Source organism: Rhinoraja longicauda, chromosome 7, assembly GCF_053455715.1.
Source record: "Rhinoraja longicauda isolate Sanriku21f chromosome 7, sRhiLon1.1, whole genome shotgun sequence".
Taxonomy (NCBI): domain Eukaryota; kingdom Metazoa; phylum Chordata; class Chondrichthyes; order Rajiformes; family Arhynchobatidae; genus Rhinoraja; species Rhinoraja longicauda.
In genome coordinates this window covers 43551366-43578849 of record NC_135959.1, presented here as the reverse complement: position 1 = coordinate 43578849, position 27484 = coordinate 43551366, and the positions used below count along the sequence as shown (strand labels likewise).

The 27484-nt window shown below is 41.4% G+C and overlaps 2 protein-coding genes across 6 annotated transcripts in view; one reads left to right on the top strand and one right to left on the bottom strand.

Moving 5' to 3' along the window:
• Positions 1-5672: 5672 nt before the first annotated feature.
• On the top strand, positions 5673-24978 carry gtf3ab (general transcription factor IIIA, b). The gene is made up of 9 exons (XM_078402395.1): positions 5673-6036; positions 12045-12145; positions 14312-14408; positions 15347-15435; positions 15509-15582; positions 18602-18685; positions 20404-20633; positions 23191-23244; positions 24017-24978. Exons 1-9 carry the CDS (start codon positions 5836-5838, stop codon positions 24188-24190), a joined length of 1104 nt encoding a protein of 367 aa, XP_078258521.1. The 5' UTR covers positions 5673-5835; the 3' UTR covers positions 24191-24978.
• The window catches only part of mtif3 (mitochondrial translational initiation factor 3), a 15476-nt gene continuing 2938 nt past the window's right edge, over positions 14947-27484 (bottom strand). Inside the window, exons 3-6 of one of the 5 annotated variants that reach the window (XR_013547468.1) lie at positions 26423-26577; positions 25024-25185; positions 23174-23224; positions 14947-16011 (exon numbers count right to left, since the gene is read on the bottom strand). Coding sequence is in view for 4 of the 5 variants with exons in the window: in XM_078402399.1 (XP_078258525.1) it covers positions 25048-25185; positions 26423-26577 (293 nt within the window). In the remaining variant the exon portion in view is untranslated. Of the gene's footprint in view, positions 16012-22023; positions 23225-23582; positions 25186-26422; positions 26578-27484 lie in introns of those variants that run through there. The other 4 variants (XM_078402400.1, XM_078402399.1, XM_078402396.1 and 1 more) reach the window with 4 other exon arrangements.

Genomic DNA, 27484 nt, shown 5'->3' with positions numbered 1-27484 from the left:
ATGTGCCTATCCAAAAGCCTCTAAAATGCCACTATCGTATCTGCCTCCACCACCACCCCTGGCAGTGTGTTCCAGGCACCCATCTGTGTAAAAAACTTGCCCCACACATCTCCTTTAAACTTTGCCCCTCCTTCCTTACCGTGTTTTTCTTGAATAAATTATGCTTAAGTACAAGATATCTACAACTGTCATAATTTACTTGGAGTGCGATTTGGGCAATGGCCTTTCAACGGACATTTCAGTGACAGAGCTGGATATCATGAATGAATGAATGAATGAATGAATGAATAAGTTTATTGAATAAGTGTGAATATAGTGCAAATAGGAACATCACTGAGGAACTATTTATAGTTTGGGATGTTGGTTGAATACAGTTCCTAGGTAGCTGTCAGACAACAACTTGCATTTATAGTGATGGATTTGAGCATTTCGCTGACAACATGTCAGTTCTTATGGTGTAGAAACCATGGAACTACAGATGCTGGTTAATACACAAAAGGACACCAAGTGCTGTAGTAATTCATTGGGTCAGGCAGCATCTCTGGAGAACATGGATATAAGATCTTACGGATCGAGACCCTGGCCTCTAAGTTTCTGCAGCACTTTGTGGCCTTTTCCAGTTATTGTTCCTGATTTTTTCTCAACTTTCATAAATAGCAATTAATTTTGCTATTTATTACTAATGCATTCACTAGCGTTGTGGCAATCTCTTACAATACGGAGATATACTGAATTTTTGCAGTATTTTCTTTTTGATGTTATTTAAATAGAGAATCACTATGTAAATTCTAAATTCTGAGCATTAAACCTTAATTTGTGTATTCTTTCCTCATAATTTAACTCCACTTGCTTCAATCTGCTTATCACCACATTATACGTATTGGGTCTCCTATCCCCTCCCCCAGCTGGTTCCATCCATCGTGATCCATCCATTATCTGGCTGTGAACTGTTTTGTATGTGCTGTTATGTTTGCGTGCTACTGTATGTTTCATTTTTTCCTTAGTACCTAATCAGATGTACAGCACTTTGGTCAACGTGGGTTGTTTTTAAATGTGCTATACAAATAAAATTGACTTGACTTGACTTGACATCGTCTTCCTTACATCAGATTCCATCTTAAAAGCCTCTTATCACATCACCATTCAGCTTAGACAATAGACAATAGGTGCAGGAGGAGGCCATTCGGCCCTTCGAGCCAGCACCGCCATTCAATGTGATCATGACTGATCATTCTCAATCAGTATCCCGTTCCTGCCTTCTCCCCATACCCCCTGTCTGTGCATCCACCCTTCCCTCCCCCTTACCCACTAGCCACTGTCTCCCAAACTCCACCCCATCCCTGCCTCCACCTGGCTCCATCTACCCATTATGTCTATCTCACCGGTTCCCATATTACCTGCCAGCCGCTACCATACTCCTCCTCTTTACACTGGCTATCTCCCCTCTACACTCAGTCCTGATGCAAGTACTTGACCCAACTCGACTAACCCTTTGCCTCCACAAATCCTCCAGTGGTTTGCTTTTTGTTGCCTTACTTTATTTTTCCCATGACTACATTGACCCTAAACAGCTGGAATCAGGGCTTCCAATGGTTGACTAAGATCAAGTTGCGAGAATTTGGGGAGCACAGATCCTGGAGTTTGGGTGCTGATGGTTGCTAGCCCATGGGTACAGGGTGTTGGAACAATGATTAATGAGGATTTTAAAACTGAGCAACTGAGTACGAGACAATATTTAGTGAAAACAGATAAATCTGAATAACTATTCAATGAGAGGTCATCAACTTGAAAGGCTAAATCTGTTGAAACAAGGAACTGTGGAAGCTGGCTTACAAAAAAAGTCACAAAGTATTCATAAGTCATAGGAGCAGAATTAGGCCATTTGGCACATCGACTTGACTCCACCATTCAATCATGACTGATCTACCTTTCCCTCACAATGCCATTCTCTTGCCTTCTCCCTATAACTATTGATACCCTTATTAATCAAGAATCTGTCCATCTCCACTTTAAAATACCCAATGAAAGTCTGGAGTAACTCAGCAGGTTAGGTGACGTTATGGCTAGGTGACGTTTTGGGTCGGGACCCTTCTTCAGACTGATTGTGGTGGGATGTGGGGGGGGGGGGGGGGGGGGGGAAGCAGGAAGAGAGGAGTGTAGAACAAAGCCTGGCAAGTAATACGTGGACACAGGCGAGGTGGGTTTTGGAGTGGTAGATGGTTGAACAAAGAAGATGAAAAGACTAAAGGTGTGAGATGAGGATAGAAGAGTTGCAAATTGTGAAGCCAGTGGATCACCAACTGGAGAGCGATCCTGAGCTACCATGTAACTCATTGGAGACAGTCGGATTATCTTTAATCGGACTTTATAATAATAATAATAATATATTCCTTTATTCGTCCCACACTGGGGAAATTTACAGTGTTCCAGCAGCAACGTGGATAGCAAGAGATCATTCATCATAAATAAAAGTAAAGAAAAGGATAAATTGTATTCCTTAGCTGTTGCTGTTGACTCGTCTGCTGGGAGCAGTGCTGGTTGTGCAGTCTCACAGCAGCGGGAAGGAAGGACCTCTTATATCTCTCCTTCACGCACTTGGGGTGAAGGAGTCTGTCACTGAAGGAGCTAAGTGCAGTGACAGTGTCCTGCATGGGGTGGGAGTCGTTGTCCAGCAGCGATGTTAACTTTGCCATCATCCACCTTTCTCCCACTGCCTGCACTGAGTTGAGGGTCAACCCAGGGCAGAGCTGGCCTTCCTGACCAGCTTGTCAAGTCTCTTCCCTTCCGCTGCTGAGATGCTGCTGCTCCAGCAGACCACTCCATAGAAAATGGCTGATGCAACCACCATGTTGTAGAAGGTCCTTAGGAGTGCTCCCTGCACTCTACCTGAGTCTCCTTAAGTCTGCTCTGGCCCTTTTTGTATGGCGCATTGGTGTTTTCGGTCCAGTCCAATTTATTATTGAGGTAAACACCCAGGTACTTATAAGAGTCCACCCTCCCGATGTCCATTCCCTGGATGTTCACCGGTGTCGGGGGGGACCTGGCTGCGCCTGCGGAAATCCACCACCATCTCCCTCGTTTTCCCCGCGTTGATCCAGAGGCGGTTCCGCTGGCACCAGTCCACAAACTCCTTGATCAGTTCTCTGTACGCCTGTCATCATCGCCTTTATCTTGCACTAAACGTTATTCCCTTTACCCTGTATCTGTACACTGTGGACGGCTCGATTGTAATCATGTATAGTCTTTCCGCTGACTGGATACCATGCACCAATAAAGCTTTTCACTCTACCTTGGTGCACATGACATTAAACTAAACTTTATAATATCTGATTTTGTTTGGATAGCATGCAAAACAATGCTTTTCACTGAACATCGGTACATATGAAATAAACTAAACTTTATAATATTAACTGATTTTGTTTGGATAGCATGCAAAACAATGCTTTTCACTGTACCTTGGTACACATGACATTAAACTAAACTATATATTATCTGACTTTGTTTGTATAGCAGGCAAAACAATGTTTTTCACTGTAGATTGACAAAATGCTGGAATAACAACGGGACAGGCAGCATCTATGAAGAGAAGGATTTTTTTTTTAAATATCAAAAAAAACTTTATTCCAGTAATAAATATTTACAAAACATTTTCTTATCAAAAACTCCATCCGACATTCCCGGAGGTTATACATTCAATACAGATATTCATTGCCAGATTTACACAGAATCCCTTCCCTTATTTGGAGGGGCGTCTCCACCACACCCTGCCCCCCATGTCCAACAGCAGAAGGACCCTAGACTGTGGTCCTCCCCCACAGAGCCTTGGCGTTGGCTGCACAAAGCTTAAGTGCGTCCCTCAGCACGTACTCCTGCAGTCTGCAACGGGCCAGTCGTTAACATTCCCCGAAGGACAGCTCACTCCGCTGGGAGGTCAACAAAGCTCGGGCAGACCAAAGAGCGTCATGGGTGACATTTTGGGTCGAAACCCTTCTTCAGACAGAGAGTTGGGGGAGAGGGAGTCTGGAGATATAGAAGGGTAAGGTGTGAAAATGTCAGATCAAAGCGTATGGCGATAAGGAAATGTAGAATAGTTCATTGTTAGTTGAGGGAAGGTGATGACGCTGCATACAATTAGTAATATTTAATCAGGATGACAGTAGAACTAGTCAGAGAACTGGGATGGGGAGGGACGGAGAGAGAGGGAAAGCACGGGTTACTTGAAGTTAGAGAAATCAATATTCATAACACTGGGTTGCAAACTGCATCAGATAAATATGAGGTGCTGTTCCTTCAATTTGCATTGGGCCTCACTCTGACAGTGGAGGACGCCCAGGACAGAAAGGTCAGTATGAGAATGGGAGGGGGAGTTAAAGTGTTTAGCAGCTGCGAGTTCACGTAGGCTTATGTGGACTGAACGGAGGTGTTCAGCAAAACAATCGCTGAGCCTGTGGTTGATCTCGCCGATATACGAGTCCACACCCGGAACAGCGGATACAGTAGATGAGGTTGGAGGAGGTGCAAGTGAACCTCTGCCTCATCTGACAGGACTGTCAGAGTCCCTGGATGGAGTCGATGCAGGAGGTATAGAGTCATAGAGTGATACAGCATGGAAACAGGCCCTTCGGCCCAACTTGCCCACACTGGTCAACATGTCAGCGTTTGGTCCATGTCAATAGTCAATTCAATAGATTGACTATTGACTATTGACATGGACCAAACGCTGACCTATCCATGAAACGTAATTGTTTCTTAAACTTTGGGATAGTCCCAGCCTCAACTAATTCCTCTGGCAGCTTGTTCCATACACCCACTACCCTTTGTGTGAAAACGTTACCCCTCAGATTCCTGTTAAATCTTTTCCCCTTCACCTTAAACCTATGTCTTCAGGTCCTTGATTCCCCTACTCTTGGCAAGAGATTTTGTACATCTACACAATCTATTCCTCTCATGATTTTATAAACCACTGTAAGATCACCCCTCATCCTCCTGCGCTCCAAGGAATACCAGCCTACTCAACCTCTCGCTATTGCTCAGACCCTATACGGACTGCTGTTGCATCTCCTGCGGTTGTAGGGGAAGATACCTGGGGAGGGGGTGGTTTGGTTGGAATGGATGAGTTAACCAGGGAGTTGCGGAGAGAACGGTATCTGCGGAAAGCGGTGATGATGGGAAGGTGTGGCTAGTGGTGGGTTCCCGTTAGAGGTGGTGGAAACATCGGAGGATTATGTGTTGTATGCGACGACTGATGGGGTGTGAAAGGTGAAGATTAGGTTAGACTCTGTCCCTGTTGCAATTAGAGGGAAGGGGAGCAAGAGCGGAGCTGCGGGGTTCCAAGGAGACATGTGTGAGGGCCTTATCGTGGAAGAGGGGAACCCCCGTTCACTAAAGAATGAGCACATCTCAGATGTCCCAGTTTGGAACACTTCAACTTCTTGGGCACAGTTGCAGTGTAGACGGAGGAATTGGGAGTAGGGGATAGTCTTTGCAGAAGGCAGATTGGGAATGAGGTTCACTGGGTACATGTGACAATAATAAACCCCAACTCTACCCAGGACTGACTCGGCTCTCGCACCGATTGCGCATGCACCGCCTCGCGTCAGCCGTTGCCGCCTACGTGACGTTAACGCTGGTGCAGGGCGGCGCGACGGCCGTTGGTGAGCGGGTTCCAGCACCCGCGCACGCAGCCGTGGGTGAGCGGGCTGCAGCGCTCGTGTACGCGGCCGTGGGTGAACGGGCTGCCGCGCTCGTGCAAGCGGCCGTGGGTAGCGGGCTGCCGCGCTCGTGCACGCGCAGGGAAGATCGCGCCCGCGGAAGCGTCCACTCGGAGCCGCGATCATGGATGGCGGATCTCGCGAGAACGAGGCAGCGGCCGGAGAGACAGAGTCGGCTGCGGCCGCCGCTGGGGAGTCCACGCGGAGTCCTGGGCTGACGCGACGCGGCTCCTCAGCCAGCCTCTACTTCTGCTCCTTCGACTGCGGGGCCACGTTTGCCAAGAACTGGCGGCTGCAAGAGCACCTGCGCAGGCACACGGGGGAGGTAGGGGCGGCCATGTTTCAGGGGATGGCGGGCGGTCTGAAGCGGTGACACAGAGAGAGAGAGTGGTGGCGGCTGAGAGTAGAGAGGCCAGGACAGAGTTGGGACCAGGGGCTTGCACACGAGGAGCCAGTGGCGGGCCACGCTGGGACGGCGGGGAGTCTTGATAAAAGTTAGTATCTGGGCGGCAAAGAATTGGGTAGACACGTTTTTGTGTGATGGGATCATAAATAATAGTGATGAGGATAAATGGTACTTTGGAGGCACAAGAGACTGCAACTGCTGAAAAGACAAAGTGCTGGAGGGACTTAATTGAGTCAGGCTGCATCTGTGGAAGGAATGGTGTATTGGTTTTTAGTTTATTATCAGGTGTACTGAGGTAGTGAAATGTTTTTTTCTTGTGTGCTATCAAGTGAGTGGAAAGACTATACATGATTACAGTCTAACTGTCCACAATGTACAGATGTAGGATAAAGGGAATAAATGAATCTGAAGAAGGGTCCTGACCTGATATGTCACCCATCCTTTTTCTTCAGAGATGCTGTGTGACCTGCTCAGTTATTGCAGCACTTTGTGTTTATCTTTGGTATATTAGCACCTTGCAGATCCTTTCTACACATAAAGAGAATACAGTCTAATTAAAGATAGTCCGAGGGTCAATAGACAATAGACAATAGGTGCAGGAGTAGGCCATTCAGCCCTTCGAGCCAGCACCGCCATTCAATGCGATCATGGCTGATCACTCTCAATCAGTACCCCGTTCCTGCCTTCTCCCCATACCCCCTCACTCCGCTATCCTTAAGAGCTCTATCCAGCTCTCTCTTGAAAGCATCCAACGAACTGGCCTCCACTGCCTTCTGAGGCAGAGAATTCCACACCTTCACCACTCTCTGACTGAAAAAGTTCTTCTTCAACTCCGTTCTAAATGGCCTACCCCTTATTCTTAAACTGTGGCCCCTTGTTCTGGACTCCCCCAACATTGGGAACATGTTTCCTGCCTCTAATGTGTCCAATCCCCTAATTATCTTATATGTTTCAATAAGATCCCCCCTCATCCTTCTAAATTCCAGTGTATACAAGCCCAATCGCTCCAGCCTTTCAACATACGACAGTCCCGCCATTCCGGTAATTAACCTAGTGAACCTACGCTGCACGCCCTCCATAGCAAGAATATCCTTCCTCAAATTTGGAGACCAAAACTGCACACAGTACTCCAGGTGCGGTCTCACCAGGGCCCGGTACAACTGTAGAAGGACCTCTTTGCTCCTATACTCAACTCCTCTTGTTACGAAGGCCAACATTCCATTGGCTTTCTTCACTGCCTGTTGTACCTGCATGCTTCCTTTCATTGACTGATGCACTAGGACACCCAGATCTCGTTGAACTCCCCCTCCTCCTAACTTGACACCATTCAGATAATAATCTGCCTTTCTATTCTTACTTCCAAAGTGAATAACCTCACACTTATCTACATTAAACTGCATCTGCCATGTATCCGCCCACTCACACAACCTGTCCAAGTCACCCTGCAGCCTTATAATAATAATAATAATAAGCATTTATTTTATATAGCGCCTTATCGGGTGCTCAAAGCAATTTACAAAAACAATCAACATAAAAACAAACAGACAAACTATCCTAACGGAAAAGCGGCGAATAAACAACGCCAGCGTCCTCTCATGTCAGGGTCCGGCAGTAGACAACAAAAAGCACAGGACACACAGATACAATTTTTACACAAACAGCCATCACAGTGATTGCTCTAGGCATACCCTCACTGTCATGGAAGGCAAAGTCTTATCTCCTCCTCGTTCTTCTCCCGTGGTGCCACGAGGTGATCGAGGCTCCCAACTTTTTGAAGCCCCCACCGGGCGATGGAAAGTCCCAGGGCCGAGCCGAGCAGGCCGATGAAAGTCCTGAGCCCCCACTGGGCGATGGAAAGTCCCAGGACCGAGCCGAGCAGGCCGATGAAAGTCCTGAGCCCCCACCGGGCGATGGAAAGTGCTGCGGCCGAGCCACGCAGGGTGATGAAGGGCCTGCGAGCGTGTCGATCGTACCTCGCGCTTCGGGGCGGTCGAAGCTGCTACGGCTGGAGCTCCCAAAAACCGGTCGCCAGCCAGGGACCTGCGAGCTCCCGATGTTGTGGTCTGCAGGGCCCACGGCCGGAGCCTCCGAGATGGTAAGTCCAGGCCCTGCGACCGGAGTCTTCAACGTCGATCCCAGCTGGAGGCCGCCGACTCCACGATGTTAGGCCGTAGCGCGAACGGAGATACGACACGGTAAAGGTCGCATCTCCGTTGAGGAGGAGATTAGAAAAAAGGTTTCCCCCACCCCCCCACATACACAGAGTTAAAAATAGAACAAAACGTACATTAAACGATGACAATAGACAAAAAACAAAAAAAAGACAGAGAGACTGCCGGTGAGCCGCAGCTGCAGAACACAGCCACGCCCCACAATTATTGCATCTGCCTCACAATTCACACTACCCCCCAGCTTAGTATCATCCGCAAATTTGCTAATGGTACTTTTAATCCCTTCGTCTAAATCATTAATGTATATCGTAAATAGCTGGGGTCCCAGCACCGAACCTTGCGGTACCCCACTGGTCACTGCCTGCCATTCCGAAAGGGACCCATTTATCCCCACTCTTTGCTTTCTGTCTGTCAACCAATTTTCTATCCATGTCAGTACCCTACCCCCAATACCATGTGCCCTAATTTTGCCCACTAATCTCCTATGTGGGACCTTGTCGAAGGCTTTCCGAAAGTCGAGGTACACCACATCCACTGACTCTCCCCTGTCAATTTTCCTAGTTGCATCCTCAAAAAATTCCAGTAGATTTGTCAAGCATGATTTCCCCATCGTAAATCCATGCTGACTCGGAATGATCCCGTTACTGCTATCCAAATGCTCAGCAATTTCGTCTTTTATAATTGACTCCAGCATCTTCCCCACCACTGATGTCAGACTAACTGGTCTATAATTACCTGTTTTCTCTCTCCCTCCTTTCTTAAAAAGTGGGATAACATTTGCTATCCTCCAATCCACAGGAACTGATCCTGAATCTATAGAACATTGAAAAATGATCTCCAATGCTTCCACTATTTCTAGAGCCTCGTACCTCATCTTTTCTCCCCGTATTGCCTTTTTAGTTAACTTTTGTTGCTCTTTAAAAGAGTCCCAATCCTCTGTCTTCCCACTCTTCTTTGCTATGTTATACTTCCTCTCCCTGGGATGCAGACCATCAGGCCCTGGGGATTTATCAGCCTTCAGTCCCATCAGTCTATCCAAAACCATTTCCTGCCTAATGTGGATTTCCTTCAGTTCCTCCATCACCCTAGGTTCTCCGGCCCCTAGAACATTTGGGAGATTGTGTGTATCTTCCTCAGTGAAGACAGATCCAAAGTAACGGTTTAACTCGTCTGCCATTTCTTTGTTCCCCATAATAAATTCCCCTGCTTCTGTCTTCAAGGGACCCACATTTGCCTTGACTATTTTTTTCCTCTTCACGTACCTAAAAAAACTTTTGCTATCCTCCTTTATATTATTGGCTAGTTTACCCTCGTACCTCATCTTTTCTCCCCGTATTGCCTTTTTAGTTAACTTTTGTTGCTCTTTAAAAGAGTCCCAATCCTCTGTCTTCCCACTCTTCTTTGCTATGTTATACTTCCTCTCCTTAATTTTTATGCTGTCCCTGACTTCCCTTGTCAGCCACAGGTGTCTCTTACTCCCCTTAGAGTCTTTCCACCTCTTTGGAATAAATTGATCCTGCAACCTCTGCATTATTCCCAGTGCTGGCAAGTATGTACATGGCAAGATTAGCAAGCTTGCAGATGATACAATATTGGTTGGTATTGCAGACAGTGAAGATGATTGTCAAAAATTTCAGTAGCATCTTGATCAGTTGGCCATGTGGGCTGAGGAATGTGTATTTTGAAAAGTAATATGGCCAGGGCTTACACAATGAATGGTAGAGCTCTGGGGACTGTTGTAGAGCAGTGGGATCTAGGATGCAGGTGCATAGCTAATTGAAGGTGATGTCACAGGTAGATGGGTGGTCAAAAAGGCTTTTGATACATTGACCTTCATCAGTCAAGAGTATTGAGTGTAGAAGTTGGGAAGCTTAGAAGATTGAGGTCCGAAAGGTTTAAAGAATCTGGCTAAGCCTGGGACAGAATAAGGTTAGGATCACTGAGTAGGAAGTGTATTTTGTTTCTCTGCCTGAAAATAACAATCTTCATCATCTTGTATAATCAATGACATTTTAGCTTTATCATATCATATCATATCATATATATACAGCCGGAAACAGGCCTTTTCGGCCCACCAAGTCCGTGCCGCCCAGTGATCCCCGCGCACTAACACTATCCTACACCCACTAGGGACAATTTTTACATTTACCCAGCCAATTAACCTACATACCTTTAGCTCTCCCCAACTGGATAAGTCTGACAACACTGGCTTAGAAAGGCCGTGAGAGATGGTGGTAAACTAGTATTTGGTTGTTGATGTCCATGGTGCATTTTTTTAGATTTTCATTGTAGTATACAGATACTTTTAACAAAATACAGAAGAATTAAATGGAGGAGGCTATTTGTCCCTCATGAATATGTTCCTACATTTGTCGATATGATGGTTGATCTACGGTATTCTTTTGTATTATTCCTATATCTTTTTATTCCCTCGATATCCAGACATTTATCAATCTCTCCTTTGAAAGAAGTTGATGACTGAACACCTTCACCTCCCTTGGTCGAGAGTTACAAAGGATGAAGTTACATCTCATCTTGCCCTAAATGCAATCCAAGACTGAGTCTCTAGATTTAGAATATCTTGACTGCCTCCTTGCATCCAATCTGTTGAATCTTGGCTATCTTCAATGATATTAACGCTATGTTCTCTAGAGAATAGAGGCCAGTACATACACTCGTGCCTCAAGCAACAAACCTGCCATTCCACCAAACATCATAAATTTATAAAAGAAAATCATGCTCATCTAATCTGACTAATTAGCCTTTACATTAGGCTTTAGAGATACAATAAGAAAACAGGACATTTGGCGTACCGAGTCCGCGCAGACCAGCTATCACTCCACCCATTAGCGCTATTTTACACACTAGCGATAATTTACATTTACAGAAGCCAATTAACCTACAAACCTCTTTGGCTTTGGTATGTGGGAGGAATCAGAGCACCCAGACAAAACCAACATGGTCACAGGGAGAATGTACAATCTCCATACAGGTAACACCTGTGGTCAGGATCGAACCCAGGTCTCTGGCGCTGTAAGGGGGCAACTCTACAACTGCGCCACGCAATATTAAGTAGCAGTGCAGGTTCAAGAGGCTATTGTGTTGTTATTCCTTATGGTCAACACTTGTGAATAGCAGAGCTGCAAGTAGTGCTCATGAATAGCTGTCTGCTAAACAACGATGATGTAAGGGATTATGATAGAAATGTGTGAGGTGTAGATTTATGGATAAGGCAGTGGGGATACGTGATAGAAGCTTGAAAGCTTTCATAAGTAGCTAGGAGTAGGGAGGATACAAAAGGTCCTGCAAATGGCTGTTCAAGGTAATGATGCAGAGTCATAAACATGCATTTTAAGATGATGCTATAGTACAGAAGTCTAGAACAGATATGGCAGAAGAAATCCAAAAGTAAGATTGGGTAAAGAATGGTTAAAAGCAGTTGTGTACCAGAATTCTCAAGTGTGACCTTTAAGATAACTTTGGCAGCAATACAAGTGAGGGGTGGGAAAAACAACAAGAATAGAAGAGAATAAATGTTTCACTGGATACTTGGATGTTAAAGATAAAGTTAATTAAGGTTGTGATTGAACAACAGAAGTAAAAGTAATTGTACAGATGGACAGACAAAACAATTGAGAATGTGAAAGAGCTGTTGTACATGAAGAGTCCTTCAGGTAAAGCCTTTTTACTTTAGCCTGGAGTTTGCAAATGGAACTAGTAGTAAAACAAGTAAGTTTATGCTTTCTTTCCCTCCAGAAACCATTCTCATGTGAATATGAAGGTTGTAATAAATGCTATGCTAGAAAAGGTCACCTTACAAGACACATTCAGATTCATGGAGGAGAAAAACCATTCAGGTCAGTTTGTATGTTGAAGTGATTTCTATTGATGTATTCTTTACAGTTATTAGACACAAAAAGTTGGATTAAATCAGCGGGACAGGCAGCAACTCTGGAGAGAAGGAATGGGTGACGTTTCGGGTCGAGGTCCTTCTTCAGACTACTACAGGCTAGTCTGAAGAAGGGTCTCGACCCGAAACGTCACCCATTCCTTCTCTCCAGAGATGCTGCCTGTCCCGTTGAGTTACTCCAGCTTATTGTGTCTATCTTAGGTTTAAACCAGCATCTGCAGTTCCTTCCTACACATTTCTTTAGAGTTGTTACAGTTTAAAACTATCAAAATTTGAATACTTTGTACTTTTATTAAAATTCATACAAAGCCTTGCACAAATTTGTGTAACTTTTTGGCAATAGTACACCATTAAAATTTGCGAGTACGTAATTTCTGTAAAGGGTGCCTTCTGCATTTTTCTTGCCCTTGTCTTGTTTGTCTCTTGCACTGCTGCCCCAAACTTGCCATGCATGAGTTTGTAACTTTTTGGCTTTGTAGAGAGCATATTGACTGGTTGCATCGTGGCCTGGTTCAGCAACTTGAACGCCTGGAGCGGAAAAGACTGCAAAATGTCGTGAACACTGCCCAGTCGATCACCGGCTCTGACTTCCCCACCATCAAAGGGATTTATCGGAGTCGCTGCCTCAAACAGGCATCCAGCATTATCAGAGACCCACACTATCCTGGCCACACACTCATTTCACCACTGCCATCAGGAAGAAAGCACAGGAGCCTGAAAACTGTAACGTCCAGGCTCAGGGACAGCTTGTTCCCTACAGCCATCAGGCTATTAAACACTACAACCTCAAATAAGCTCTGTACTACAATAGACGTATTATTATTATTATTGCACTACTATCGTTTGATTTTTGAGTATGAGTGTGTGTGTGTGTATATATATATATATGTGTGTGTACTTGTGAGTATGTATATATACACACTGAACCTTTTTTCCTCGTTTATCATATTGTTTCGTGTACTATGTTTACATATTCTGTTGTGCTGCAGCAAGTAAGAATTTCATTGATCTATCTGGGACATATAACAATAAAACGCTCTTGATTCTTGACCCTGTTTTATGTTGCAAGTTTTTCAGCATATCACTTCAGAACATTCTGATTTGAGCAATTAATATGAATATCTGAGTGATTCTTTGGGTTTACTAAAACTGCTATTTTGATTACATATTAGACCTAAATTCTTCAGTATTTTCTCTTATTTTCATTGGCTCTTTTTTTACATTCATGAGATTGGATACTGCTCCAAGGCAGCAAATGTTGTCCATCCCTGATAGGCCTTTAAATGGTGATCAGTTGTTGTGAACCATTGTAATGCGTATTATGTGCAGTAAATTGTAATTTTAATACAATGGACCAGATTCCTGGGCCGTTATGAAGGCAGTTGAGAGTAATCCATGTTGCTGTGTGCCTAGCATTGGACCAGGCATAAACACTTGCAAATACATTAAAGTATTTTTTTAATTGTAATTTTAGAATACTTTTGCACATGCTTATTTTTCAACCAACCAAATTAATTCAGTAAAAAGATCTACTTGCCATTCTCCCTGTTAGTGATTGAGTGGGCAGATTTGCCAGCCTAAATGATGAGGAATCTGAGAAAATCCGCACTGTTTCATGGCCATGAGAAGTCCACTTTTGCAGGTGTCCCTGGGCCATCACTAACTAGAACAATATCGCACATCAGTCTTTGCTTGGAAATCTAATTTCTCCCAATTATCTACTTCAAAGCTGGCAGGAATGGAAAGGGATACAGAAAGGTAAATGTGTAGGGTCCTTGCTATGTATAATTATGCCCAATATTGTTGACTTTGTTGCATTGCAGGGACATTTTTATCAAAGTGTTCTCATGTGATTTGAGTTTTTCATTTACTTCTGGGACAGTGCACGAGTTTTACAGCAGAAAATCTACTCTAATCTAGGATATGAGAGATGACAATTTTACAAAAGACTTCCAATTGTGGTGCGAGAGCACAAAATAGAGAAAGGATTTAGGAAGAAGATCCCCGTCTTCTGAATTGCAACAGCTGAAAATGTTACCACCTTTGGTGGTGTGGAGTTTAAATTTTGCAGCACTTAACATAATTTTGTCCTCTACCAATTCATGTCTTGCAGGTGTACAGACGAAAGATGTAATCAAACATTCACTACAAAAGACAACTTAAAGAAGCACCTTTTAAGAAAGCATGACATTGTAGAAAAGCCTTATTTGGTAATTAACCTTCTCCCCTAACTATTCCCTGAACTGCATAATTACCAACAAGTGTATCTAAGTAGAACTGAGAAGACCATTCCATAACTGGCAGAACAAAACTGGTGTAGAATGTATTGTGTACTGAATTAGTCTGTTAGCAAACGGTGACATATCGGTGAGGGGGGGTGGAAGGGGGAGGGGGGAGGTGGGAGGGGGGCGGAAGGGGGAGGGGTTGGAAGGGGGAGGGGGGGTGGAAGGGGGAGGGGAGGAGAGGGTGCTGCAACAATGTAAGAGAGGTTTGGGCCCAACGGGTCCACTTGGTCTAGTAGTTTCTATTTCCCTCCTTCATCACATGCTCTTGCTTTGTTTCGTTTTGAAGATTTTGTAAAGGTACTATAACTATTTGTGTAGCTTCAGTTTTAATGACTGAAGCATCATATGGTAACAGCATCCTTCCACATATAATATGAAATGACAACCTAGCCAGTTAATTGTTCAAATTAATGGATAAATCTTGCGCAGAACACTGGGAATGAATGAATAAGTTTATTGGCCAAGTATGTGCATATACAAGGAATGTGCCTTGGTGCTCCGCTCACAAATGACAACACAAACATACAGTTAACAATTAAGAATAAAGCATAAACACATCAAAACAATAAGGATACAATAAGGGTAAATGCCATTATTGGTTCACATTGATTTTTGAGAGCATTTTGAAGAAAGAACCCTGGGCAATGCAACTTGTGCCAGAGTACTGCAAATTTGGTACAGGTTTTGTAATGGAGTGCGAATTGAATTAATTGGTTTTTTTAAATCGTGATAATTGCAATGTCAAGCTAACAGTTAGTGAAATATAAATTAGAGTAAGATTTCATGTTTTTTACACAGAATGATGTGGTATTTGCTTTCATAAGAGCAAATGATTGATTACAAATCTGTATTTGGTCATGTAGTGTGACTTTGAAGGATGTGGTAAATCGTTCAAGAAACATCAACAACTCAAAATCCATCAATATGACCACACACGTGTACCAGCATTCAAGTAGGTATTAAGCTTTGATTTATTTTCATTTTTATTAAACATTGAAGAAATACTGACTTATTTTTGTTGCTAGGTGCAATTATGAAGGGTGTGACAAACGTTTTTGTCTTCCGAGCAGGTTGAAACGACATGAAAAGGTGCATGCAGGTGTGTCCTTTGTTCCAACATTTCTTCAAATCACTCAATTTTCCTTAAAGTTGTTTCCTCATGTAATTGTAATATCGTGATGTAAAATGCTTCTGACGTGCAAGGTGACTGATCACAAAGACATCAAATATTTTAAAGTAAAATACATAAGATTGTTTTTGCAAGCTGAAATGCAGACAAGGGGGTGTTTAATGTCTGTCCATAATTTAGATTACCTCTAAACCTATCCCATCATCATGACGTAATTATCAGTGACAGGCTAGAGGAATTGTATTAACTTAAATAATGATTGACTGTTAAAAATTCAGAACATTTTGGTAATAAAAACAGCTCTGTTCAATAAGAGACTTGGAGTTTCCAGCACAATGTGATCTTAACATGCTACATTAATTGCATCTTTGATTTCTGATTTCAGTTTGTTCTGAATTTCTGGAAAAGAAAATGGAAATTCCAGTTATTAACAAAGTGTAGATTCATAATTCAGTGTTAGAATTTGTAGAAAATACATGTTTTTGCAGAGATTTTGAATTGGGGATTTTCATAAGTAAATGGATGTGTACCGTAAATTAGGACTTAAGTAAATTCTGGTTGATTATTTTATTAGATCTTTTGTAGTGCCTTCAGAGAGTGGATTGAAATGGTGAGGAAGCAGAAAGTAATGTTTGCTTCAAACACTCAACAAAGCAGGCAACAGTTTGTGGAATATATGATCTGAGTATTTCCACCACTTTGCTTCAATTTCAGATTTCTATGACGGTTTGTTTTGATTTATTCTCAGAAATGTCAGCAAAAGCTTCAATTGATTGTAATGCAACAATAGGCCTATAGTAAAATTCCATCATTAAATATTGAATATTCATATCTTAATGAATCTTAGTCCTGAGTTCTACCCATATAGCCCCACTGGATGAGCCCTCTCTGAGTATAAGCATGACATTAAAGATTAATCAAATATTCCTGCAGGGAGGTTTACTCGTGCTACTTGGGAGAATTTATACAAGTATGGCTGTGTTTGGGAGCCAGAGCAGTAGGTCAGCAGTTAGAGAGGTTAAAGAGAAGGTCAACTCAAGCAATTCTAGTAGGAAGAACAGTCAGGGCCGTGAATGAACACAACAAGACTGATTGTCTATAAAGTATTTACTTTAATTAGGAATGGGTAATGTAGATGACCTTAGCCTGGATTTGTACATGGGACTATGTTGTAGCTCTTATAGAAACTTGGTTAAGGGCAAGACTGACAGCCCAATGTTCTATGTCTTGAGTGTTTCTGATGTGATTGGGAGGAATGTGAGAGAAGTGCGGGAGTTACATTGCTGATTGTGAAGAGTGTCACAGCTGCCTTGAATATCCTGGAGGCTCATTCAGTGAGGTAATATCATTTGAATTCAGGAATAATAAATGTTCATCCACTATGATGGGATTAAACTATAGGTCTCCCAATAGCTAGTGGCATCCAGAGGAACAGATTTGCAGACAAATTGTGGTAAGGTGTGAAAACAACACATTAATTGTAATGGGTAATTTTCACGTCCCCCAATGTTGACTTGAACAACTTTAGTCCTGGGGGTTTGAAAGGGGCAGAATTTGGAGCATTAAGGTTTTCTGGAAACAATATATAGGTGTGTTCTTCATCTTGTACTGGGGAATGAGCCTGGCCAAGTGATCAAAGATTCAGTGGGGAAGCATTTTGGGAACAGTGATTGTAATGTTTTGAGGTAATTATAGATAAGGATAAGGCTGGTCCTTGGGTTAAATTGCTAAATTGGGGAAGGCTAATTATGACAGTATTAGGCAGGAACTGGGAGGAGGAGATTGGGAGCGGCCCCTTGTGGGTAAATCCACATCTGACATGTGAGTGAAAGGAGGAACTGCAGATGCTGGTTAAACCAAAGACAGGCACAAAAAGCTGGAGTAACTCAGTGGGTCAGGCAGCATCTCTGGAGAAAAGGAATCGGTGACATTTCGGGTCGAGACCCCTGAAACGTTACCTATTCCTTTTCTCCAGAGATGCTGCCTGACCTGCTGAGTTACTCCAGCCTTTTGTGTCTTTTCTGATAGTGAGTGTCTTTTAAAGGGCAGATGGTTAGAGTTGTGACACAGCCTATTTCTGTGAGGATGAAAGTATATGAACCTTGGATGGAGAGAGATTGTAAGGTTAGTCAGAAAGAAAAGGAGAGCATGTTTACAAAGCTGTAATTGGACAAGGCCCTTGAGAGCTACAAAGGAAGTAGGAAATAATTTAAATGTGGAACTAGGAGAGATAAACGTGATCATTAAATATCCTTGGGATGTAGGATCTAGATGATTTCAAGGCAGGTTGGCATTTTATTAATTTATTAAAAATTTGCAGGGAGCTGGTGAAAGGGTAAGCTCAGTTGTGTACAAAGAGTGAATTTATGTATGGAGCCAGAGGAAGTGGGCAAGGTCCTTAATGATTACTTCACATCAGTATTCACCAAAGAGGAGATGATGGGTGAGATTAGGGAGGGGCATGTTGATTTTGGTCATGTTGATATTAAGGAGGTGGTGTCGGGTCGCTTAAAAAATACTTTGGATGTTAAGATTTTTCTTTGCTATTTTGAAACTTTTTAACTGGTGCCCTTTCATTTTTTAAAACAGTAAATAGGTTCTATTTAGATTGATTAAAATGCTAAATGTGATCAGCAACTAACTACCTAAACTTGATTAAGGTTAAATATTTTGTTACTGGCAGCAGTTATTTGGCTTCTTGCATGATCGGATATTGATCCAGCAGGACAAAATGATGATTTAAAATTTAAAATGACAAACTTTAATGGATTATCATATGCTGAACGCCCACCTTCTCTGTCGGCACAGAGCACAGACAAGAATGATTTTTCTCTGATTAAGTCAGCATTGATTGTAAAACTAGAAACTTATACCACAAATTAATGAAAAATGTAAAATTGAATTTGAAGGATATTTTGATCTAAGCACATGTACTTCTTTGTACTCTTGAAATTTTAATAATTAACTGAAACACTATTTCATTCTGCAGGTTACATGTGCAAAGTAGATTGCTGTTCATTTATTGGAAAAACCTGGACAGAGTTACTTAATCACAAGAGGAAGGAACACAAAAGTAAGCAATGAGTATCAGCTCTTCGTAGCAATAGACAATAAACAATAGGTGCAGGAGTAGGCCATTCAGCCCTTCGAGCCAGCACCGCCATTCAATGCGATCATGGCTGATCACTCTCAATCAGTACCCCGTTCCTGCCTTCTCCCCATACCCCCTCACTCCGCTATCCTTAAGAGCTCTATCCAGCTCTCTCTTGAAAGCATCCAACGAACTGGCCTCCACTGCCTTCTGAGGCAGAGAATTCCACACCTTCACCACTCTCTGACTGAAAAAGTTCTTCCTCATCTCCGTTCTAAATGGCCTACCCCTTATTCTTAAACTGTGGCCCCTTGTTCTGGACTCCCCTAACATTGGGAACATGTTCATTAAATGGGAGGCAAATACAGATTGTATAATTCTGTTTTATATTATAAACTGCACTGCATCTTATTTAATAAAAGTAGGGAATGAAGTTGATCCTGTGTAAATAAGATTTGGAATAATCCTTTGAATTTTTTGTATTTAAAAATTTAGCCATCTAGAGTAAATTACAAATGAATTGTCGAGGAATAATGAAATATGCATTTAAAATGTTGGGACTATTATTGGTTAATACTTGTAACAACATAGATAAGGAAAAAATCATTTAAATGGTCAGTCATCTAGCTGGTTGTGCCACAGTCTTGCTTATATTGGGAATTTCTGTACATTGAAATTATTCAGTGGAAAGTATTTGATTTTCTTTTTCTTAAGAGTTTCATATTTTCTTCTCAACCCCCAATTCTCTTTCAAAGTTATCTTTCCTATAAAATTAATAGGAATTAATCAAGTTACTCCCATTTATCTAATGAAGAAAATACAACTTTTTAAGTTGGAGTGTGCCTCTGCCTTCATTTTGACTCTTCGATAATAATGAATGAATGAATGTCATCTGTATTACTTCAGTTTATCTGACTGAACAATGAATGCTGCCTGGTCTGCTCGACATTTCCGACATCTCTGCATTTCACAGCTTTTGTTGGATGTGTGTGCTCTCTCGCCCATTTACTAACTATCATTAACTTGTCAACCACATGGTGTCATTAACAGCTTATTACCATAAGAACCGGCCCTTGCTCTAATCGGTAAGATTCCTTTTGCCCTACCATCTCTCCTGCAACCTGCTTTCCTTGCCCAGTTTTGATAAAGATTTTGATCTTCGAATGTATCTGTTCACAGATACTGTCTGACCTGTTGAGTTTCAGCATTTTCTGTTATTTTAGATTTCCAATGTTGAAGGACAAAAGTGCTGGAGTAACTCAGCGGGTCAGACAGCATCTCTGGAGAATGGATAGGTGATGTTTCATTTCAGACTGAAGAAGGCTCCCAACCTGAAACGTCACCTATCCACGTCGTCCAGAGATGCTGCTATTACTTTGTGTCCTTTTGTGTAAACTGGTATCTGCAGTTCCTTATTTCTGCATTGACGTTTCTTTGAATTATTCATTGCAAAATTGTGGGAGTTGTTATTGGAAAGATACTAATTTTAAAGTTTAAGGGATAAAGGTATCTGCAGTTTCAGAACTTGTGGATTGTGGATTAGTTCAATCTATGAGAAGCTATGATCTTATTAATATTTGGATAACATTTAGCTCACTAGAATAATTCATGATTCATGTGAAATGTGTAATGGGAAGTTGTCAATTGAATGTGATAAGAATGTAAATTTTGTATTGATTTGATTTTGTTTTGGTATATAGAAGCCTTTGTTTGCAGTGAGTGCAGTAAGAAATTTAAACGGAACGACAATCTTCAAGCACATCTTAAAATTCATGGTCAGGAGAGGCAGGTCTTTCGGTGTCCCAGAAATGGCTGTGAGAGAACTTATACCACATCATTCAATCTGCAAAGCCATATTCTTTCTTTTCATGAGCAACAGCAAAACTTTGTTTGTAAACATCTCGACTGTAGGAAAGCCTTTTCAATGAAAGTAAGTGCTTTAAAATTCTAAATTTAACTAAGTTGTAGTTATGCAGCATAGAAACAAGCCTTTTATCCCAGCACATCCATGCTGACTTTTTGCCTATCTGCCGCCTGAATCCTAATACTTTACGACTCTATACTAATATGTCTTGTCTGTTCACATGCCTGTCTAAACATGGGTGAAACGTAGTGATTGTATCTGATTCTACCACTTCTGGCAGCAAGTTCTGGATATCAACCTTTTTTTTTTAATACTCCTACCATGTGGGAGGAATAATTGTTGACATGCAGAACAATGCCCCTTTTACCTCAGATCAACCCTTGGCTTCTTTCACTCTGGGGGAAACAAAACCAATATTCTCCAATCCAGGCAACGTCCTGGTGAATCTTCTCGACACACTCCGGTGCAACCCCATTGTTCATATAGTGTGGCGAACAGAATTGCATACAATACTCTGCGGTCTAACCAGTGTTCTCTCAAGTTGCAACACAATGCACTGATTTTTATATTCGGTGGCCGCCTTCATTATCTGTTGGCACTTTTAAGGGAACTATTAAATTCCATGTAATGCTCAGGATTAAATTCCATTTAATGCTCTGCTCAAATTTCCATCAAAACTATATCCTGCTATGCCATTAGAAAACCTTCTTTGCTATCCACATCACTACTCGTTGTTTTGTGTAAGCCACAAAAAGTAATCATCATTCCCAAATTTGCATTGAGGTTTTTAATACATATTGCAAATTACAAGGATCCCAGCACTGATCCCTGTGGTATACCACTGGTTACAGGCTTCCAATCAAAGGCAAGCTTCCACTTCAGTCTGCTTTATCACCAAGCTAATCTTGGATCCCTTGTACCTTCTGGACCAGTAGCCTATCATGTGGGACTTTGTCAAATGCCTAACTTAAGTTCAGATATATAACATGCGCTGCCCTGACTTTATTAATCCTCAAACACGTGTAAAAAACCTCCAGGTTAATAAGACAAGATTTCCCTCTCACAAAGCCCCCTTTTTTCCAAATGTGCAGGAATTCTATCTCTTGGAATGTTCTTCAATGATTTTTGTATGACTGATTTAAGGCTCACTAGCCTGTAATTACCTAATATCCCTGCTGTCCTTAAATAAAGAAATAACTAACTTGAGTATTCTCCAATCTTCTGGTAACCTGCATATGGCTATTGAAGATGCAAAAATCTCTTTTGGTGTCCTACCAATCTCTTGCTTCCGAGAGCATCCTCAGATAGATAATATTCAGCTTTGGTGAATTATCAACTCCCATGCATTTTAGGACATCTTACACCTTTCCTTCAATATTGATAAGCTCATGTGGGCCATAAATAATCATTTAGGGCCCACATGATCTGGCTCCATACATAGATTGCCCACTGTTTCCCTAACTACTGTCTTGCTGTTGATATTGCATGCCAAGGATATTTCAAGAGAGTCAAAAGTGTTTAATAATCAAATGTACCAAAGCAGAATAATGAAATTCTTACTTGCAGCAACATTACAGATATGTTAACACAATACTCAATAGATACATAATAAACAAAAAAATACCCCTCTGTTCAGTTTCTTTAAATTCTCTCCTCTTACCTATATTTCTCAAGAGACTTGCTTGATTCCAGTTGACACAACTTGCCATGTGCATCCATTTTAAAAAAAATCCTGATCAAACTTTCAATATCCTTTTGTCCCTAATTTAGTTTAGTTTAGATACAGCGCGGAAACAGGCCCTTCGGATCTGCACCAACCAGCGATCTCCGCACATTAACACTGCCCTGCACACATTAGGGACTTTGTTTTTGCATTTATACCAAGCCCATTAACCTACAAACCTGTACGTCTTTGGAGTGTGGAAGGAAACCGAAGATCTCAGAGAAAACCCATGCAGTTCATGGGAAGAACATACAAGCTCCGTACAGACAAGCACCTGTAGTCGGGATCAAACCCGGTTCTCTGGCACTGTAAGACAGTAGCCACCGTGCTACCCTAATCATACGATCTTGGTGACTCTTTTCAAATAATTCCTAATTGCTAGATGTTATGTTACTCACAAGCATCTGCTTCCAATTGACTTCTGCCAGGGTGTCTCTTACGCTACTGAAGTTTGGTCTTCCCCTATTTAGGGGTTTAACTTGAGGACCAACCTTATTTCTTTCCGTAACTTAAAATGTTTACTGATCCCAAAGTGGTCCCCCACTGACAATTCTACCACTTGCCCAGTTTCATTTCCTCAGAATTTGAGTACAGCTGTCTCTAGTAGGGCTAGCTACATTTGGATAGTGGAAATCTTTTAATTACGAACACACTAAAAATGACTCCACGTGGGAACTTAACTTTTGGTGTGAATGTAACCTTATTAATTAATTCTGATTTTTTAATTTGCTGTAAGTTCTAGAAATACAGTTCACCTAATCACCAAATATGTGTTCGCTAATTTATACATGCATTTGTTTTATGAACACTTCATGGATTAAATCTCTCTTGAATAGCATGTATGCTTTGACTAAACCGATATTGTAAGATGCTAAAATATTACCACTTTTTTTCTTGCAGCAAAGTTTGGACCGCCATTCTGTTATGCATGACCCTAAAAAACAGAAATTAAAGGTACATATTGTAGTTTACATTTTGATTTAGCAGTGTGCGATATGAATATACGGGGAACTAAAGAGTAACTATATGCAGATATTTCATTGAACTTTGGTACAAATGATGGTCTATTCATTCTTGTAACTGCAGGAAGATAGTGTGATAATGATTTTTTTCACCACTGCACATCTTAATAAAAGAGAGATTTAATGCCTCTGTGATTGTGAAAGAGCCACCACGAGACTTGTATATCTTGAGCAAGGTACACTTGACATTTTCAGTGCTTTAGCTTTTGCAGGACAATAAAGTTTTGTCTTGCTGCAACTGAAACACCAACAGAGTTGGCCTCTTGTTAATTTCCAAAATGTTTTAAACTGTCATCAGAGGTTTCTGGCTAATCAAAATGTCTTTCAGCAGAAGGCAGTTTTGTACTCCTCAAATGCAAAATTATTTCCTTGTGCATTTTATTTGAGGTCTTAATACTGAGGCTTTATTATCCAACCTACAGAAACTTAGTCCTTGTTACCATTTCCATTTGTACGAACACTAGTTTTCCTGAGTTTAATTCAACTTTATATGCCAAAAATCAAAGGTTTTAACACGTGTAATGATCCATCAGTGTCGTGAGAAGTAAAATCTCAGAGCAGAAAATGTTCACTGCGCAACTTCTGGGAATCCCAGTTATCACCTTTTAAAACAAGTAAAATTTTCATTTGTGTTTGGCACATGAAGCAACAGTCTGAGAAGGAAGCATTTAGTTTTATTACAGTTTGCATTTTGTTTCCTATAGGGAAAACGGCGACGTCCAAAACGTACTCTTGCCTCGCGCCTCGCTGGATACCTTCCTCCCGGGAAACAGCAGTCCGCTGCTGCCGTGACTAATTTATCTGAAATGCTTGCAAAGGCCAAGATGTTAGAAATAAAGAACAAAACTGAGCTGCTGGAGCCTGTCGTAGCTAATTAATTATTACTGTTGAGGAAACCTTGACCTTTAAAAGTTTGTCATATTGATAGTGTAATGAAGAGTACTTGTAAATCTTTTAACTTCTCCAAAGATCGATGAGATTGTGAAGCACAATAACTGAAACCTTGGATGGCTTTTCAATGCTATACAGGTGATTTGGAGATTTGAGTCTATCTTTTAAATACTTAATAGCAATTAGTAGTATTCTCCATGTAATTAATTCCTAATTTCATTTATTTCAACGGAGTTGTTTGGCAAAAGTTCTGCTATTAAACACAAGGAAGAATTCAGTGGGTCAGACAACTTCTGTGGAGGGAAACAGCAAATGACCTTTTCTGTCGAGACCCTTCTTTAGACTCAGACATTGTCTGAAGGTCCTGACCCGAAAAATCGTCTGTTCATTTCCCTCCACAGATGCTGCCTGACCAGCTGAGTTCCTCCAGCAGTCTCTTTTGTGCTCAAGATTCCAGCATGTGCAGTCTCCATTGTACTGCCTTTGCTACATTTCAGCTTTTATGTCAAATAGCCCCTCTTTCTGTCTCAACAATCTTTGCAACTTTTTCCTCTTCCATTTAATTGCAACTTTCTTTCAGTTGCATCACTGCTATTTAACTGCAGGACATGACCGAAGTTGCCTTAATTCGTGTTTTGAGCCAGTATGATCATTTCTCAGTCAAATGACACATATCCAAGAAGAAATATGTTATTGAATTGTTTTTTCTTTAATTGTTGATCTGTAATGTAAAGGATTTTTAAAAGCTATGTACATAAACCTAATTGAAATTAAACTGCTCTTTTGAAATAGTTTCCGTCAAAGTTTCTGAACATTGCACCTTTTAGGCAGTCTGATTCAACCTTCACTTTGAATCAATTTCTTTTTCAGACAGATGCCGCAGAACACACATAACTGCTTTCCCTTCTTTAATGATCTTTGGTCTCAACATGAAGGTAGCTTTATCTGGCATGGACTGCACAACTTGATCCAGCAATGATTCCTTTAAGAGATTAAAACATTAAAGTTAGAAACATTGTTCAGAGTAAAAACTCTGTGTCGCATGCTGTTGAAACTAGATTAATTATAAGACTTTAGGGATACAGTGCGGAAATGGGCTCTTCAGCCTGAGTCCACACCGACATGCGATCACCGTGTGCACTAGCACAATCTTAACCGAAACACTAGGGACAATTTACAGAAGCCAAATAACCTACAAACGTGTACGTCTTTGGAATGTTGGAGGAAACCGGAGTACCAACGTGGTCACAGGGAGAACGTACAAACACTGTACGAACAGCACCCCTAGTCATGATCAAACCCGGGTCTCTGGCCTTGAAAGGCAGCAACTCTGCTGCTGCGCCATTGCCACTCAACTTAATGAAAAATGTTGAATTAATTAAAAACTTGAAGGAGGGCCTTTGAAGGATTCTAACTTTACACTGCACAGTCAATTCCTCTTAGAGGCAGCTAAAAGCTTCCAAACTTTTTTATATATTGTAAATTGGATTTTTTTTCATAATTTAATAATTCTATGAAAACTTGCAAAATATTCATCTGTGAAGAAATTCTCATTTGAACAAGTTAAATTTCCAAGTGGAAATGGTCTGCTTTCAACTCCATTTTAAAAACTGGAGATTTTTGCTTCATTAAATAAGTGTCAAGGTAGCAGATTAAATGCGGATTTTGCTGTTGTAGTTATCAAACCCTTTGTCAGAGCATTATATTGGGTGCAAAACATTTTCATGAATTAAATTCAGTAATGTTCAGATTGGTATATAATTGGCAATTTGTATATAAGATCATTGTAAAAATCAATGGATTTTTAAAAAACTTAAGCATGTTCAAATAACAATCTTTCAAATTTAATCAATTGTCTTGAGACCAATGTTGATATCATACACCTATCAAGTAAAGTCTATCTTGGCATCTGAATACATTTCAAACAAATATGCATACTATAACCTTTTCTGATTGCATCACTTTTGTTATTTTGATCAACAATCTACAAAGCTGTATAAAATTAAGGTTGCAATTGGATTTAATACCCATTTTTTATTCTCTAATGTTTCAAACAATAGGTTGCAACTAAATTAAAAAATCTTCCAAGAACTAAGTAATACAAAGATGGGAGTCAAAATACTTCAATCTCAGACCATCTTTCATTTAGTAGCTTTATGGTCAAGAGCAGCATAAAGATTTAATCTAAAACGTTTTGTTCATCACATGCATAGTCTTACCATTTCCTCTACTTTATCTGTAGTAGCTCCTTTTCGAACAGTAATCCGAACATGGTGATGCTTTTCAACCCACTGCTGGATATGTTTAATTTTCGTTTGTAGGTCATGCTTTGCAATATCAACTGAGAAAGTCTGTTCCTTCATTTGGCAAACTCCTATGTTCAAAAGGGGGGGAAAAAAAGCCAACCATTTCATGTTTAAAAACACGTAGTCTAGGTGGCCAAAGCACGTTCAAAACCTGTAAATTCTTTGTGCTAGATAAACCCAGTATGAAGAAGGGTTCCGGCCTGAAACATCACCCATCCTTTTTCTCCAGAGATGTTATCTGACCTGCTGAGTAATTTTAGCACTTTGTCTATCTTTGGTATAAACCAGCATCTGCAGTCCCTTCCTACCCAATCCTTCATGTTATTTTGAAGCACACAGGAGGGGACACTGAATGTTCACAGTGGGGTAGGTATCCATGACTTCACCTTTCTTTTGATAAACCTGTATAGCTTACAATAGGTGCAGGAGGAGGCCATTCGGCCCTTCGAGCCAGCACTGCCATTCACAGCATCTTTTTAAATATCGGATTCCCAGCAGCTGTAGTATTTTGCTTTATATGTTCATCAATTTTTGTTCAAAAAGTCAACCATAACACTAGGTTTGTGTTTTTGTTTTGATTTATATTGGGTCCACAATAATGATGGCTTTTAAAGATTTTCCCAATAAAGAGATGCTTCTACATTCTGCCCACTGGATGGCAATGGAGGGATTCCAAACATCGAGCATCGAGGTACCTGAGCATTGAGACAGGTTGCATCCCTGCCTGGTCCAGCAACTCAAATGCCCAGGAATGAAAATGATTGCAAAAAGTGGTGACCACTGCCCAGTTCATCACAGGCACTGACCTCCCCACCATCAAAGGGATCTATAAGAGTCTCCGCCTCAAAAAGGCAGCCAGCATCATCAGAGACCCACACCACCCTGAGCACAAAATAATTTTAATTCCTGCCATTGGGAAGAAGGTATAAGAGCCTGAAAACTGTAATGTCTAGGTTCAGAAGTAGCTTCCTCCCT